General features: G+C 26.1%; 1 protein-coding gene across 1 annotated transcript; it reads right to left on the reverse strand.

Moving 5' to 3' along the window:
* Window positions 1–14,299: 14,299 nt before the first annotated feature.
* LOC122505155 lies at window positions 14,300–18,241 on the reverse strand. Its single transcript, XM_043616630.1, has 3 exons — window positions 17,737–18,241; window positions 15,186–15,288; window positions 14,300–14,775 (listed from the first exon to the last, which is right to left on the reverse strand). Exons 1-3 carry the CDS (start codon window positions 18,064–18,066, stop codon window positions 14,438–14,440), a joined length of 771 nt encoding a protein of 256 aa, XP_043472565.1. The 5' UTR covers window positions 18,067–18,241; the 3' UTR covers window positions 14,300–14,437.
* Between the last annotated feature and the right edge of the window lie 1,073 nt (window positions 18,242–19,314).

Consider the following 19,314-nt stretch of genomic DNA (forward strand, 5'->3'; position numbering starts at 1 on the left):
AAATTGAATATTAGAAATGTTTTCTGTTTATGGAATAATGCAGGATGTAAAACTGTTACAATAATGTGAAAACAAATGAGGAGATTTAATATAATTTATATAGTGTATATATAGTAAATATTAGTGAAAATAGGTTTAGACCAGACAGGAAAAAAATGTATTCCACATTTACAGGTAGAAATTCTAGTAACCTAGTGACACGTGAGTCTGATTCATCGACGGTACTTTGTATAGCAGCGCATATAACGTTCACTTTATATTCCTGCGAGAGGATGATGACACTTGATTAATTATATAAAGCTCGCAATAAAATTTTTTTTTCCTTTGCAAATTAATAATTATTCGCAACTTTCCATCCTATTTGTATAATATAGTTGTTGGCTCAGCAATAATGCTGTTGATAAAAAGTTTTCATTTTTTAAATATACAATTTTTTTGATAAAGTACCTTATAGAAGGAAAAATATTAATTGTTATATATAAATAAAAACCAAAATGTAAAATTAGAATTAACATAAAATTTATTTATCACATAATTCATTTATCGTCAAAAGCAAACAAAATTTATGTAAAATTTCTATATTTCTTAATAGATTTTGTGTTTTAAAAAAATACAGAGAAATTATTTAAAATAATAGTGAAGAAAACATATTGGAGTTTTATTTGGATAGTTATTGTTATTCATTGCCTATAATGTGTATTATAATATAAGTAGTTACCCAGAAAACGTTTCGGCCAATTGGACAGTTGACAAATGACATTGTCTGACCACGATGGAATTTACTACTGTGGAATGTTTTCTATACCTCAAAGTCCTCATTTCTTTTTTCTCTCCTTGCGTGAGTAAAATAATTTGTAATTTAAGAAAAAACATTTGCCATACCTAGTTCTTATTTTTTACTTTTTTTGGAATAATGACTTTTGACATAACAATTTGGGTATATAATGTAAGCAAAGAGACAATATTTTACATCCAGAAGATAATAAATAAAACAAATAATATTATAAAAAATAAAATTCGTCTTTATGATAAGTTTTGTCGGAATATTTTCTACACTAGAAAAAATAAATTAATTTTTCAAAAAAACTCTTATTATATTATATATAATAATATATATTATATTATATTTTTTATAATAATATATTATATTATATTATATTATATTATATTTTTTAATATCAATTTTTTTTTCCAATTTAATCAACAGTTTTCGTGAACTAATTTCAAAATTTAATACTATATTCAATTTCACTTTATCTGTTTGTTCTTCAGCATTTTTTTGTTTCATTTTTTCTTGTTTATTTTTTCTCTTATATTTTGATTCCTCTGCTTATTTCTTAATTCTTATACCAATTTTTTCTCCACCTTTTCTATTTCAATGTAATTAGCGCGATGAAGTGAAGAAAAAAAGCAGTGCTGACAGGAGAAAAAGTTACGACATCATTATGGAGAAAACTATTATAGGTATAGAGTTTTTGATATCATCATTATTATTTACTTGATGAATAAATGAAGTATAAATAATTTATCCTCATTTAATAAACATATGGTCATCATGACCATAAAATTACTTTAGAATTTTAGATTGACAAAAAGAAAAGGAAAACAAAACGTAAATGCTCTTCACGCTCGATTTGTTACAGATAAATTCCGTATCAATTCAATTAGACTTTCAACAATACAATATATTGGAAATTGATTCACAAAATGTTCGAAAGCATTTCTTTAAATTGGAGATTTTATGTTCTATTTGAATAATATGAAAATTTTGTTTTACTGTTCATGTTTCTCCATGGATTTCTATATGAGTATATAAATGTATATATATATGGGGCAAAATTCCTCAATTGTCCTAACTTAAAATCGAAAGTCTTCAAATCGGGCTAATTTTTGCACAAACTTTAGTACTATGGGAGAGAACTTTACCCATAAAATATTAAGATATTTTATTAAAAATTGTAGGGGGGAGAGGGGGTTAAAGTTTTTGGTAACGTGTTGACAGTGGATTCTTTTAGCTAATATAGCTAAAATACAGTAGAGTGGACAAAATTTTGACCTATATGTTTTCGAAAGGTTTTTTCCTCCTCTATCGAATGGTGTAAATTTTTTTTTTTTAATTAACAATTTAACTTATTTTTTTCAAAATTAAAAATATTTTTCACTTTTTTTTGAAAATCGACATTTTTTTTTTCTCTTTTTTTTGCTTTAAAATAAAGCTTAATATGTGTACTTTCCATAACTGATTCTGAAAAAATGACGTTTTTTTTCGTTTTCGAATTATTAATTAATTAATTAATAAAAATCAGTAAAAAATTACTAAAAAATGAAATATTCTTTAAGCAAGTAAACTTTTCTGAATTATGAGATTATCATCGTAAAGCTTACCTAATTCCGCATCCAACAAGTATAATTACACCTATTTTTACAAATAATTGTTAAATAAATAAATAATTGAAAATTTATTTATTAATTTTTTGAAAAAAGGACATTTTTTTCTTCTTTCTTGCTTTAAAATAAAGCTCAATATGTGTACTTTCAATACTCAATTAGGAAAAAGTGCCGTTTTCTTTTGTGTTTCGAATAATTAATTAATTAATTAATTAATAATAGTAAGAAATTATTAAAAAATTTAATATTTTTCAAGCAAATAAACTTTTCTTAATTATGAGCTTATCATCGTAAAGCTTACAAAATTCCGTATCCAACAAGCATAAACTCAACTGTTTTTTTATAAATAATTGTTAAATAAATAAATAATTGATTATTTATTTATTTAACAATTGTTTATAAAAAATAGTTAAAAATAAACTTGTTGGGTGTGGAAGTTGGTAAGCTTTACGTTGGCAAGCCCAAAATTAAGAAAAGTTTATTTCTTTGAAAAATATTAATTTTTTTAAAATAATTTTTATTAATAATTAATTAATAAATAATACGAAAAGAAAAATGTCATTTTTTCCTAATCGGGTATTAAAAGTACACATATTAAGCTTTGTTTAAAATAAAAATAAAAATTAAAAATGTCATTTTCCAAAAAATTAATAAATAAATAATCAATTATTTATTTATTTAACAATTATTTATAAAAAAACAGTTGAGTTTATGCTTGTTGGATGCGGAATTTTGTAAGCTTTACGATGATAAGCTCATAATTAAGAAAAGTTTATTTGCTTGAAAAATATTAAATTTTTTAATAATTTCTTACTATTATTAATTAATTAATTAATTAATTAATTATTCGAAACACAAAAGAAAACGGCACTTTTTCCTAATTGAGTATTGAAAGTACACATATTGAGCTTTATTTTAAAGCAAGAAAGAAGAAAAAAATGTCCTTTTTTCAAAAAATTAATAAATAAATTTTTAATTAAGGAAGATTTCGACTATATCAGCAATTAGTGACATCTATTAGACGTCAATTGAACTCTTTGGTTTAGAGTCAGGTGTTATTCTTTAGATAATTATTCCGATATGGTTGTCGGTAAATAATTATTTTGAATTTAATTTTTGATCTGAAAAAATAAGCTGCGTGAACGACTGCACTGTGCATCTGTGAGGACTCGAACCCCAGTTAATAGCTGCCTTTCGCGGGACTAACGCCTACCAATGCACCATGCCAACACAGCCTGGACGTTCACGTTTCTTATAATCTCAGATCAAGCCCATACACTAGTCGAAGAGCTGTATAGTTAATGTAGGAAATTATTTGCTGATTAAGAATTTTAATTAAGGAAGATTTCGACTATATCAGCAATTAGTGACATCTATTAGACGTCAATTGAACTCTTTGGTTTAGAGTCAGGTGTTATTCTTTAGATAATTATTCCGATATGGTTGTCGGTAAATAATTATTTTGAATTTAATTTTTGATCTGAAAAAATAAGCTGCGTGAACGACTGCACTGTGCATCTGTGAGGACTCGAACCCCAGTTAATAGCTGCCTTTCGCGGGACTAACGCCTACCAATGCACCATGCCAACACAGCCTGGACGTTCAAATAATTTCCTACATTAAATAAATTTTTAATTATTTATTTATTTAACAATTATTTGTAAAAATAGGTGTAATTATACTTGTTGGATGCGGAATTAGGTAAGCTTTACGATGATAATCCCATAATTCAGAAAAGTTTACTTGCTTAAAGAATATTTCATTTTTTAGTAATTTTTTACTGATTTTTATTAATTAATTAATTAATAATTCGAAAACGAAAAAAAAACGTCATTTTTTCAGAATCAGTTATGGAAAGTACACATATTAAGCTTTATTTTAAAGCAAAAAAAAGAGAAAAAAAAAATGTCGATTTTCAAAAAAAAGTGAAAAATATTTTTAATTTTGAAAAAAATAAGTTAAATTGTTAATTAAAAAAAAAAAAATTTACACCATTCGATAGAGGAGGAAAAAACCTTTCGAAAACATATAGGTCAAAATTTTGTCCACTCTACTGTATTTTAGCTATATTAGCTAAAAGAATCCACTGTCAACACGTTACCAAAAACTTTAACCCCCTCTCCCCCCTACAATTTTTAATAAAATATCTTAATATTTTATGGGTAAAGTTCTCTCCCATAGTATTAAAGTTTGTGCAAAAATTAGCCCGATTTGAAGACTTTCGATTTTAAGTTAGGACAATTGAGGAATTTTGATATATGTCTTATTAGGACGAAAAAAGTTAAGATGATAGATAGATAAGCGTAGATCAATGACTTGAAAATATCCATGAGAACGAGCACATGACGCTGCGCTGGGCAAAGTATAGTGTGAGAAGCTATAATTTACATCATGTAACTGAAATTAGAGGTCATTTGACCGTGAATATGTTTTAAGAAAATGGCAAAATATATTATTATTTATTTCATAAATAAAGATGACGTTGGTATTCTATTTATTTTCGTAATATTAATTATAATCTTTAACAATTTTTCATTCATTTTTTCTTCTTCTTTTTCTACTATTTAATACTTTTTCTTTCTCTTTCTACTTTTTATTTACTTCTCATTATTCCTGTTTTCGTCTTAATTCTTTTTTTATTACTCTTCTTCTACATAATTATGTTTCTTGGTCATGTTCTTTTTTTACTTTTTTAAAAAAAATTTCTTTTTCTTTTTGTTTTCACTGAAAAAAATATTCTTGTTTTGAGAGGAAAATTCCTCTTGCTAAAATCCTCTTGAATCAAGAACATTATTCTTTATCGAAGAGTATTTTCCTCTTATTTTAAGAGGAATATTATTAAGTGGAGAATAATCCTCTTAAAATAAGAAGATTTTTTAGCCATATTCAAGAGGGAAATATGCATTAAAATAAAGAGGAATCCTCTTAAAACAAGAATATTGTTTTTTCGGTGTTGGAGAAGAATAACAAAAAAAAATTGGACAAGTGCGAGTTGTACTCGCACTGCAATGGCGGGTTCCGTACACAAATATTAAAACAATACTTGCAACATTTATCGGTAATTAGTAGAATTAAAATAAACAATTAAAAAAATATATTAAAATCATTTGATAAGAAGAAATAACTAAAAAAAATTAAAGTATTGCATATATCTAATATTGTAAACAATAATAAGCAGAGGAACTATAATTTTGAAAATTTTGTTCCTCTGCTTATTATTGTTTACAATATTAGATATACAATACTTTAATTTTTTTTAGTTATTTCTTCTTATCAAATGATTTTAATATATTTTTTTACTTGTTTATTTTAATTCTACTAATTACCGATAAATGTTGCAAGTATTGTTTTAATATTTGTGTACGGAACCCGCCATTGCAGTGCGAGTACAACTCGCACTTGTCCAATTTTTTTTTATTTTTAGTTAAGAAATTAAAGTCAGAAAACAATCTCTCATTTATTCTCTTAAAATTTCACTCTTCCTTAAAATATTTAATGCCACGTGTTTAAACTAAAAAAAATTTAAAAAAATTTTTTTTTTGAAAAAAAAAATTTTTTTTTAAAAAGTTTCTTAAATAAATTTTTTGTTATCAGACTGTAATAATACACCAGGATACCAATTTTCAGCTCATTAGGTCAAATAATGTAAAAGTTAGGGAAAACAAATTTTTTTTTTTAATTTTTTAGTTTTTCCTTGACAACGCTATGGCCATCATTACATATCAAGTTCTCTATATTTTTCCTGTAATATTCGAGTAAAAATACACCAGCATGCAAAATTTCAGCTCTCCATGTCGAATAGTTTAGAAGTTAAGGGGGGGGGAATGGTCACTTTTTATGCATTTTTGGCCAAAAATCTTGTTATTTCCTTGACAACGCTATGCCCATCACGTCCAATCACATTCGCTATATTTTTCCTGTAATCTACGAGTGAAAATACATATCTGGACCAAATTTGAGCTCTTTAGGTCAAATAGTTTAGCCGCTAGGGGGGGGGACACGATTTGGCTACGGACAACAGAGTCTCACCAATAGGGTTCCGCCGATACACCGTAGGTGTACGGAACCCTAAAAAGAGAATTTTTTGTGCTTCTTCTTCTACTCTTGATTTTTGGTCAGGCTTCCCTGATTATTCTTATAGACTATTCTTATAGTTCTTCTTCTGCTTGTTGTTTAATTTTTATTCTTCTTTCTGTTTCTAAACGCCTGATTTTTTTTGTTATTCTTCTTCTTCTTTAGCATTTTTTGGCATATTTTTTTGTTCTTCAGATACCTTTTATTCAATTTTGTTCTTCTTTCTGTTCCTGAAATTCTTTGGTTCGTTTTTAAAGTTTTTGTACTTCTGGTACCTGAGCGTTATTCATCTGAAATATTTTTTAGGCTAATTTTTTAAAATTTTGTCAATTATTTTTAGTCAATATATAATGCAAAATAAAGAATTTTTATTTTTTAAAGTTCTTTTTCATAAATGCTCTCGCGAATAATGTGTTTTCATTTAGGAGCCATCGAAAATTGGTCTTTCAAATTTTTATTCTTTATCTTGTTCTTGATCTTTTTTTTGTTATTCTTCATCTATTGATCTCTGTTAACGTTCTTTTCTACTTGCTACTTAAAATTTTATTCTTCTTGTATCCAATTTTCTTCTTAAATATATTTTAAAAATTGTTGTTCTTCTCGTTCCTTACCTTCTTCTTCTTTTTGCTATTCTTCTTCTACTTCCTCTTTCTTATTCTTGTTCTATTACTATTTAAATTTTTTGCTCATCTATTTTATTAACCCTTCTGTTTCTTTTTGCTATCCTTCTTCTTGATCCTGACCTGCTTTTTTGTTATGCTTCTTCCACTTCTACTGTTCTTAATCTACCCAGCTTAAAATTCCCGTACAGGATCCTCAAAGTAACCCTAACGGATGCTGTGCAGTTCTTGTACAGGATCCGCCAGGAATCGTTGACTTGTCCTGTACTGGATTCCGACTGGATCCCTTGTCCGATATTGGGACAAGGTTCCTGCGTAGGAACCTGCATAAGAACCCGTGTGGAAACCTTGATTGTTGGGGTCTCTCGACGGTTCCTGTGTAGGAACCTTAACATCAGATTTTTCACAAAAATTTTCCCTCGTATGGACCTGCATGGGATCCTGCACAGGAAAGCTTTTATTGACATCCTTGAAAGAACCTATGTAGGATCCCATGTAGGAACCATTGTATTTTGCTTATTATAATAATATTTCTTTATCCCTCTGTGGATCCTACATATATTCCTTCACAGGATGGTAATAAAGGCAGGATCCCATGCCGGTCCCTACGAGGGAAAATTTTTATGAAAAATCTTATGTTCAGGTTCCCATACAGAAACCGGCGAGAGACCCCAACAATCAAAGTTTTTACACAGTAAAAAGTAAATCTTATTTTAAGGACTATCTGAAATTAAACAAGTCTTAAAGGTAATGCCAGTCTTAATTTAAACCCGGCTTAAATCCGGTCGGGATCCCATACAGGACAAGTCAAGGATCCGTAAGGGTTTCCTTGAAGACTCTGTACGAGAATTTGATCTTCTTATTAGTTTTTTTATTTCTTTGCTTTTCTCTTAAACTTCTTATTCTTTAACCTCATGACCTCTTCTTATTTTTTGTTGTCGTTCTTCTTCTTTTTCTTGTTCTTATATTATTGTACTTTAATTTCTTCTCCTATTTCTTGATCTTGATCGACCTCTTTTCCATCACTCTGTTGTTCTTGTTCTTCTTCTAGTACCTGTTCTTTACCTTCTTATTCTTGTTGTACATTTTCTTGATTCTTTGATTATTCTTATTCAATTGTTGATTTTGTTGTTCTACATATTGATCTTCTAATTTTTAATGTAGTTTCTCTGTTCTTCTTTTATTTCTTGTTCTTGTTCTACCTCTTTTTTATGACTTTGTTGTTCTTGTTTTTGTTCTTCTTGTTCTTCTCTTTTCCTGCTACTATATTTCTTCATAATTTCTGCGCTTTTCTTGTACAACTTCTTGTTCCTTATCCTCTTCTTATTCTTGTTTTAAATCTTCTTAATCTGTTCTTTTCTCTTCTTATGCAATTTTTTTGTTCTTGAACCTCTTCTTTTCTTCTTCTATTTCTTTCTTCTTCTTGTTGTTCTTATTCTTAGTTTACTTTTTGTTCTTCCGTTCCATGTACTTATACTACTTCTTTTTTATCTCTTTCTTCTTCTTGTTTTCGTTCTTCTTCTACTTCTTGATCTCCTGATTCTTATTATATATTTCTTCTTGTACTACTTCCTTCTTATCATTTTCATTTTCTTATTTTTCCATTTTCATTTTAATATTTTATTTTTTTTATTATTTATTATTTTTATTTTTTTGTAATTAATTTGAAAAGTACCTTTTTTAATTATACCAAAAATTATTAATATTTTCGATTTGTAATCATGAAATAAAATAAATCAGTGTATATATATACATATATTTGAATTTTTCAAATCTTCGACAGATTCATATTTTACGGTCATCCGAATACGATAAGTGTTGCGCTGTCGAAATTATAATAAACAGAAAACGAAAGAAATAAAAACCAAGAGAACCAGTTACTAACACCCTTACTTTATAATACCGATTCATTTGAGTGTATCACTTTAATGAGATCGTTATAAAGTGTAATCAATGAAAAATCACTCTCGCAGAAATTGAGCGAGGCTCTAAAGTGAAATACATATTCCTTCAATTACTTCCATTCAGGAATTGAAATCAAATTGTAAAAAAAGTTTGCCAAACAGTTATTATTTTTAAACAACAATTTTAATACTAAATCTCAAAGAAATAAATTTTAAATAATTAAACAATTTGATATCCTCAATTTGATATCCTTAGAAAAACTGTGAAAACAAAAAGACACTTTTAATTTATTTCTTTAATTTTCTTTTTTCGAAAAGTAATTTCACAAATGGTTCCAAACATAATAAAACGATATAAAAATTGACACTATTTTGAAATAACGGAAAATATCCTCGAGAATGACTTTTCTTTAAAAGAAAAAAAAGAAATTAAAAACAAAAAAAATATGAGTCTTCGTTTAATAGAAAAACGTTAAAATGAAAATTGTCTTCTGCTCTGATTAGAAGTGGAGACTGCGATTTATGATGAAACGAAACAAAATGTGTATATATATATAAGAACAGTTCAAGTTGTTTGTATACCTATATTGTATATAAACGTTCACCACAAACGAAAGTCCCTCTTCCTTTCAAAGTAATTTTATGTTTTTGCTTCCATTTTGCCATTTCGTTCTCGTGTACCTTATTGCTTTGCACTCTTATAACCTAACGTTTTATGTACATATATGTGTACACAGAATGTGTTTGCGTGCATTTATGTTTCATGTTGTACTGCCAAAGGAGAATGTAACAAGGCGTGACCCTTGTTTCATTTTTTTCTTTTCTTTCTCATTTTTATTTTCCTACATCTTCTGGTTATAATACCTTCCTGGTTCATTTACTGATCGAGCCGTGGGCATTTCGTGGAAATTGGGTCTTCTTCCTTCGTATTCCCGCATTTTTATTTCAAATTTTCTGGGTCATGACATAAACGCCTTCTTTGAAAATCCTTCCTTACCTTGACATTTTATTCCCTATTGAATCTATTTTAGCCTCTGTTTTTTTATTTTTATTTTTAATTTTAATGTAGTTATATTTCTTTAATTTCAATTTCTAATTTATATGTTTAATTATTTTCTTAATTATATTCTTAATTAATATTAATTAATTTATAATTCTTTATTATGAATTTTTTGTACTTTGGAAATTTTTTCTATTTTTTTTAATGGGCTCTTTTTCTATTTTTTTTATAAATTTATATCTTGTCAATTTATTTTTTTTGATTTTTGTTAAATTTTTATTTTATTTTATTATCTATTTTTTTGCACAAAATTAAAATTTATTCTTGTCTTTTATTTAGGCTCTCATTTTTATCTTATTTTTTGATTCTTTATTGTATTTTCATTTCTTTCTGCAATTATTTACTTCCAACTTTTTATTTTATCGCTGTAATTTTTTTATTTTTAATAATTATTTTTGTTTCTATTTATCATTTCAATTTCATTTTAATTTTCACGTCTTTCTTTCATTTGAATAATTAGTTTTCTAATTTTTGTTATATTTCCATTGCGAGAAGGTTTTAATTTTCTTAAGAACATTTGCGCTTCATTTTTGTTTTCCATTTTTATTTCGATGACCATTTTGTTATGTTTATATTCACTTAATATTTCTCCTGCACTTCAGTTTTATGTTCCATTTTACTTTTAATGTTTGGTTTACTTTTACATTTATTCAATTCTTTTTAAATCTTCATTCAATTTTTTATGTTCATTCAATGCTTTTATGCTCTCTTTTAATTATTTTAATATCCATTTTATTCCTGAATGCCTTATTCAATTTCAAGAAATACAATTTCCTCTGCAGTTTCTTTACAGTAATTTTCAATTTAACTTTAATTTTATAAAAAAAATTTTAAATGTTTTTAATTTAATTTAAATTTTAAATTAAATTTCTTTTATTAAATTAAATAAAAGTTTAGGAGAATCTAAAATTTATTTAAAATTCATCAAAATAAGAGAATTTAATTCATTATTAATATTTATTATTAATATTTATTTATTTATTTTATTTTTTTTATTGTTTATTTACGGGCATTGAGTCCCATTCGTACATAAAGTACTAAAAATAATTAACAGTTATAAAGATGTTGTAAACATTTGTTATAAATACCTAGTTAAATCAATTTCTTTGGTTTGACAAAAAATAAACAAAAATAGATTAGCAAGTTTCAAAATTTGTTTTTAATATTTAAATTTCTTTTATAATTTGAAAAAAAGTTAAAAAAGAAACCTTTTTTCTTCATAGTCCCGCTAATATGAATTAATAAATAAAATAAATAATTATTTTTAATTTTACAATCTACATAGATATTGAAATTTCATTGCAAAAAAGAGTAAATTTTATTTACACGAACGATAAAGAAAGTAATCGACACGGACATAAATCAAGGAAAGGAATGAAATTTTATTAAGAGAAAAAGGAAGACACGGGTGGTCTCCATCCGCAAAAGCGAATCTCCAATCCGCCTTATTGGAGGTCAAGGAGCCCAGGTACTTGACCTGATTTAAACTTGATGGACAGGCCAACTCGGCCTCTCGACCTCAGGGTAACTCCAAAGAAGCAACTTTATTATCTCTCAATGCACACGGATGCACTAAAAGTGCACTTTCCCTCCGAGCAGCAATTTCAATTTTCCACACCCCACATTTAACAATATTATATCCCGTTTTTTTCTTGCTCTCTTCCCTTTATTATATTCTTCTCAATAAAAAAAAATTCTCTCGAGAAATTTTTGACCAACAAAAAAAGAAAAAAAATTTAATACCACACCAATTCTTGGAAGTTCTTATGGAAAGCAAGTAGATTTCTCTCCTTCCATTCCTCCCTTTCTCCTCATTAGACAAAAAAAAATTTTTTTTTTGGTTAACGATGTTCTTGCAATATTGTTATTATTATCATTTTTATTTTTTATTATTAGTCTTCTTATTATTTTATTTGTTATTATCCTTATTATTTTGCTTCTGATTTTTGTTATAAAGAAAAATTCTATTCTACTTTTATAATTATTTTTATCATTACCATAATTTTTTTTTCTTAACTATTATGTTTATTAATTATTATATATAATATTTATTTAATATTATTATTTTTTTTTATTTGCATTATAAAAAATGAAGAAAAATTCGACAACCATACAAATATATCCTTCCTTTGAGAAAATTTCAATGTGAATTCCAAAACATTGACCTCAATTTGTTTCGTTCGTTTTGTGGGAACTCGAGATTGCCGCAGTTCAAATTATTTATCGTCGACTATTATAAGAGGGGAAAGTGTGAAAGTATATTTTGCAAAAGATAATATTTTTTTTTTGCTCAAAATTTTTACTTCCCACGTATTTAGTTGATAAATTTTCTTTGAATGTTAATTTGAAAATAAATAAAATTGACTTCACCTTTTTTCTCTGCTGCTTTTTTTTGTTTCTTGTTTTAAATAATAATGCTCGTAAAATAAATTGAAGGAGACGAAACTTTTAGCCACCAAAAAGAATTGGAACTTCGAAAGTTGTCCCGCGGGGTCGGAATATTTTCGAATGGTCAACTTTCTACTTTTCAAAAGATGAGTTGCGCCTCCTCAAGATGATGATTGGGCTCGTTTTCAAGATACCTGAAATCGTTGATTTTTTTTGTCTTTTTTTCTCTTTTTGACATATTTCATAAAACTTGATACTTGATGACTTTAATTGCCTCGTAAGTATGTCCATAACTTTAATTGAGAAAAAAACTGAGGGAATGAAGAATGTTTTGTTGGCGAATTTTATATTTCTTCTGCTATTGCTTCTTCATATTCTTCATCTTCAATTTGTTTTCTTTTTTCTTTTTTTTTTCTTATTTTCCCCCGTTTTTGTTTGGTTCATTATGTGTTTAGAACTATGTTCATTAATGACTACTACAACTACTGTCTACTACTAACACTTTTAATACTACTAATATGTACTATAAAGCAACTATATTATCATTTTTTTCCAAAATTAATATTATTAATAATATTACTACTGTTAATACATTTTCTTATTAGTATTTTTATTACCTTGCATTTTATTAGTTTTTTTATTATTTAGTAACTTTATTAATAGTATTTTTATTCATTAGCTATTTAATTAATAGTATTTTTGTTAATTAATTACTCTTAGTATACTTACTAATTGGCTACCTCATTTAAGCTTCTGTATTAATAGTATTTTTATTAATTTGCTATTTTATTTATAGTATTTATGTTAATCAGATAATTTATTAATAGTATTTTTGTTAATTAGCTATTTTATTAGCAGTATTTTTATTAATTATGTACTTTGTTTATAGGATTACTAATTAGCTATATTATTACTAGTATACTTATTAATTAGCTGCTTTATTGGTTATATCTTTTTTATTACCATCATTACTATTAGTGCCTATTTAGTAGTATTTTTATTAGTAATATCTTTATTAATTAACCTAGCTAATTAGAAGTATCTTTGCTAATTATATACTTAATTAGTAGTATTTTTATCATTACCGACATTTTGATTATAATTATCACCATATTGTTATATCATGACATTATATACTATGATATGCTAGTATTATTATTAGTATGATTGTTAGTGTTATCATTAGTATGATTGATAGCATTATTATTAGTATAATTGTTAAAATTATTATTTGTATGATTGTTAGTATAATTGTATCGTCTGTTTCACCATCATTATTTTCATAATAATATTAATCGTATTAACAAACCCATTTAGAATCAATTTAAAGAGTACAACAATAATTTGGAGTCGATGATGAAATAAATCACGAAATCTGAAGAGTTTTTGGAATGTTTTGTTTAATAAATATCTTTATTTTGAACACAATTTCGGAAGACGTTAACGGAAGAGAGAGAGTATACAAAAAGCAGATAATTCTTTTTCCACCTGAAAAAGAATTACTACAATTTTTTTATTTCCTCTTTTTTTCTGTATCGGAAAATGACTGCAACCAAAAATTGTGTGAGAAATTCGGAGGAAAGCCTTCGAAAAAAATGTAACGACTAGCCTCTCAATGTTTTGTTTTTTTTGCTTCGTATTCACTTGTGACTTATTGATAAGTCTACTTTAAACATGTCCGCAATATTTAATATCATTACACATCGAACATGAATCACGTGTGCAGAATATACATGTGATTAAGTTAAAAAAAATTATTTACATTTTTCATTGCATTTCTTTTTTTTGCTAAATATGCAACACACTATTTATAAATATAAATTAAATAAATATATTGTCTCTTTGAAAAGACAATTTTTGTTTGTAACAAAAAAAAATGATTATGTTTTTTTTTGATTTTTCTATAAAAATTGGAATAAATTAAATGATGAAAAAACCGATATGATTTTTTTTCTTCTAACTAAATGTAAAATGTAATTTTTTGCTGTTGCTGATGATGTTTTTTAATGATATCCGGAGAATCCTTGACTTGCACCAGCATCCCAACCGGATGAACCGGATTGCCATGCACCTGATGATACTGATGGACCGGCCCATGCATTGCTGGAAGCTGAATTCCAACCGTTATTGTAGCCAGTGATACCGGGACCACCTTGACCTTGGAAATAGGATTTTAATTTTAAGAATCCAGAAATTGCAATTGCTATGAGGGAGGCGAAGATTGCCTTCTTAGCGATGAGGGCAATGGCAAAGTAGGCCAAAACAGCGAGGGCACCTATTTTCACTTTAGCAGCAACCAACAAAGGCAGGATGTGCTTCAGGATCTTTTTCTTTCCACGTCCTGTAAAGTCACGAAGTATATTGAATATATTTGAAAAAAATTTGAAAATTTAATTAACGTGTATATAGAGTTTAATACATTAAATCATATATAATATACATATGTACGTTAATTACATTTTCTAAAGAAAAAAATTTGCCAAGATTATTAATATCGTAATTTATCTTGATAAATTCCATTTAATGATTTATTTCACTTTTTTCAATGCTTTCTTTATTTTATCTCTTTTCTTTTAACAATTATTAAAATAATATTAATTGCTATTCTATTCTATAATTGCTATTATTCTAATAAATAATTAATCTGAATTTAATGATATAAAAATAATATAATGCAAATAATGTAATTGATAATGTAAGTAATATTTAAAAATAATAATTAATAATGTAAATTTTTTTAAAATGTCTTACCTTCAACAACTTCGTTGACGGCTTGACGGACTTCGGCGGGAACAGATTCCGAAATAGCACGTGCAGATTCGCCAATCTTTTCAATTGCTGGTGCAAAGTTGATCTGTAACAAGAGGAAAGTGAAGATATATTTTTAGAAAAGTTATAAGTTATAAATTATTTATTTATAATTTCGATTTTTAATTTTTGAAAAGAATTTATTATTAATACATAATTAATTTAGAGAAGGACTTTGGGTAATTTGTGATTAATTTAATGATATGGCTAATTAAGAAAGTGCAGTTAAAAGCACATTCTTTTTTATACATTGCAGATAATTAATGGATTTGAATTAATTTAGAGCAAAAGTGAAGAAAAAAAATTAACAAATATAACAATAAGTTGACAAAAGAAATTGAAAAATTAATTACATTCATATAGGTACATATAATGCAAATAATAATTAAATAATAAAAAATAAATTCTAAAATAATTAAAAAGTAAAACAGTGAAGAAATTAAACTGAAGAATTAAATTAAATTACATCAATCGAAAGTATAAATAAATCAAATAAACCGTAAGAGTAAATTAGGAAATTTAATTGCAGCAGTAAATAAATTAAGATAATTGAAGAAGTAAATTAATTAAAAATACCAAAAAAGTAATTTAATAAAGTAAATAGAAGAAAGAAGAGATTGAAGTAAAGTCAAAAAGTAACTTAAAGGTGTAGATTACAAAAAGAAAACAAAAATAAGTAAATTCAAAAAGTATATTAAAATATTAAATTAACGAAGAAATGTAAAGAACTGAAGTCAACAAGTAAATAAAGAAAGCGTTAATATAAGTAAATCAAGGAAAGTAAACCATAAAGTGAAATCAAGTTAATTAAAAAATAAATTAAGTAAATTATTGAAGTAAAGTTAGAAAATATATGAAGTAAGTTGATGAAGTAAATAAAAAATAAAGTAAGTAAGTTATGGAAGTAAATTAAAAAATATGCAATTGAAGTGAAAATGTTAATAAAAGAAAGTAATGATAAAAGTTAATAAAGTAAATAAAACGTGAAGCTCATGAAGTAAATTTGAAAAGCTAATGAATTAAATAAACAGCTAAATATATAAATAAAATAGGGACCGAAATATAATTAAATAATTCAACTAAAAGAATTGCTGAAACGAAACTTAAGCAACTAAAGACATGCTTATTAATTATCGAAAATAACTAAACAATTTACAAAAATTTAAATTACATAGTTTACTAAATCACTAATTTCATAAAATTAGTAAGAAGTAACTAAAAAATTAATAGAAGAAGTAACTAAAAAGTAATAAAAGAAACAATTAAGGAAATAACTAAAAAAGTAACTGAACAAGTAACTAAAAGAATAATTGAAGAAGTAACTAAAGAAATAACTAAAAAATTAACAAAAGGGTAACTTAAAAAAAATTAAAGAAGTAACTAAGAAAACTTAACAAAAGAAGTAACTTATGTTGTAAATAAATAAGTGACTGAAGAAATAACTAAAAAAGACAATAAAACAAAAAATAAAAAATAACTAATAAAAATAATTGAAAAATAAGTTAAAAAACTGAAAGAAGAAAACGAATACAACTAAATTAAAGAACTAAATGAAAATAGCAAATAAACAAAACCAAAAAAACTAAAAAGAAATGAAGAAATACTTAAATATGAAAGTAAAAACAAATAAGCAAAAAAAATAACTAAAATGTACTGAAAATAACTGAAAAGAGAAAGAAACTAAAATAACAGAAGCGAATAAAAAAATTAACTGAAATAATAGATAAATACAAATCAAAAAATAAATTAAACAATAGGAGTAACTAGAAATGAACTATAAAGTAAACTGTAACTATAAACGAGAATGGACCTAGAAAGTGAAATATAACTAAAAACTAAAATTGCAGTTGGAAAATAAAATAAAAAATAAAATGCCGCTGGGAAGTAAAGTAAAATTGAAAACTAAAATGCTACTAGAAAGTAAAATTATAACTAAAATCTCAAATAAAATATTAAAACTAAAAACTAAAATGCTACCAGATCTAAAATGCTACTAAAAACTATAGTTCAACTAGAATTTAAATCTTAACTAAAAACTAAAAAGCAACTAAAAAAATAAAAACGAAAATGTTAAGGTGGAGAATAAAATAAAATTAAAAACTAAAATATAACCAGAAGGTAAAATGCAATTTAAAATTTAAATGTAACTAAAATTATTCTACAAAAATTTTAAAAGATGAACAAAAAGGTAAAAAGCTAAATAAGTTACAAAAAAAAGTATAATAAAAATTAAAGTAAAATATATGACATTGAAGAAATAATTGAAAAAGTAAATTAGCAAGTGGATGAAAAAACAACATTACTATTCAACTACAAAAACCAAAAAAAGGTCGAAAATAGACCAAATGTAAAAAAAGTAGAAAACAAAAAACCAAAATCAAATATAAAAAAAACAGAATACTAAAAGTAAATCACCAAAAAAAATTCTTCTTTAAGAAATAAAAAAAAGTGAAAAAAATGACTTCTAAACAAAAAAAATAAGAAAATGTCTTACCTTGAGACTGCGTCCGGCGAAGAAATCGCTGATACCATCCCCAACGTAATTTTCAAGGGCATTTTGTCTCTCGGCAACATTATTGGCGCTGTCAATTTCCTGATCGTAGAGTACCTCCTTATTCGAGCGTGATGATCTGTCGTCTTTTGCCTTGTCCAATGTGACACCGCTAACAATCTCAAAACTATCCTTGTCAAAGAATTCCTTTGCTTTCCGATAAATACTCTTTTGAATGCATGATATACTGTCTTGATTTAAGCATTCGTCGATGCTTTGGCCAGAGGCAAGCACCACGACAGTTGTGAGACACACGAAAGCAAACAACTTCATATTGAATTGGAAAAAGAGAAGACGAGTAAAAGTTTTACACGCACAAATAATAATGTGATGAGTTTTGAAACGAAAAAAAACCACGCGATCAGAAGAAAGAAAAATTTATTTTATAAATTCTTCTTCACTGTGTGTGATGCTTCGTAAGTGAAATTCGGTATATGGTCCATCGAAAAGGCTCTTTAGCTTATATTTGGCGGTTCCCCCACTATTCAAGAGTTATTGGTGAGCTCCCCACCAAGTAAGCTTCTTTTTTCTCCTTTTTTTCCTCTTTATTTCTCTCTTCATTTTATTTTGCCTGCGTGCGTGAGTGTGTGACGTTACTTTAAAGGCGTGATACAGGTAAGAAAGTATTCGCCCAATGGCTGAAAACCAATGCCTGATAAAAGTGGGAAGAAAAAGTTTGTCTCTGACCTGCGACCCAATAGCCAATCGTGTAAATAGTTGTGTGTCTTTTTTAAGAGAAAAAAAATGGTAAAGGAGAAAAAAAAGGGGATATTCCTATACATGTCAAGAATGTGTCCTCAAGTCTAGGAAGTAGGAGATTTTTTTTGCTTCTTCTTCTTGGTTTTTTTTCATCATTTCGTATCAAAAAGTTCAGAGGTGTAAATGGAGGGGCGGGCGATTAATCGATTGCTTTCATTCATGAATAAGTAAACATTACGGTGTTGAACGAAATTGAGAGCCAAAGAGGATTCATTCCAATAAGGGAGTTTAACTGGTTTTTTTCATTTTTTTTAATTCTTCTAGAGATAGGCGAAAGTAGATTTTTGGGTCACGTTGTATTTTATGACTTTTGAATATTTTAGATTGTCATAGGGAAAAAAAGATGGTCCGATTAAAAATGATGAAAATTTTACATAAATTATTGGATTTAGTTTGTGGTCAGAGGTCCTAAAGGTTGTATACTTGTTTTACGTTTTTTTTATTCGTTTATCGATCTTTGAAATAAAAATTTGTGTATAAATATCTATTTATTTCATATTTTAATATTTTATACTTCTATTTTATTGACACCTTTCGATTTTTTTATCTATTATTTTCTAGTTTTTTATTTCAATTCCCTTATATTTTTATTTTCTTCTATATTTTCATAATTATTTTTATTTTATTTTCATATTTTTATTTTATTTTAAGTTTTGGATATATTTCTTGGCAATTTCAGATTGGAAATTTTTTTTGTCACTTTTGTACCCCAATCATGTCCATATTTTAATTTTTTTATATTTTTATTCTATTTTAATATTT

This window comes from Leptopilina heterotoma, unplaced genomic scaffold, assembly GCF_015476425.1.
Source record: "Leptopilina heterotoma isolate Lh14 unplaced genomic scaffold, ASM1547642v1 Lhet_347, whole genome shotgun sequence".
NCBI classification, from domain to species: Eukaryota; Metazoa; Arthropoda; class Insecta; order Hymenoptera; family Figitidae; genus Leptopilina; species Leptopilina heterotoma.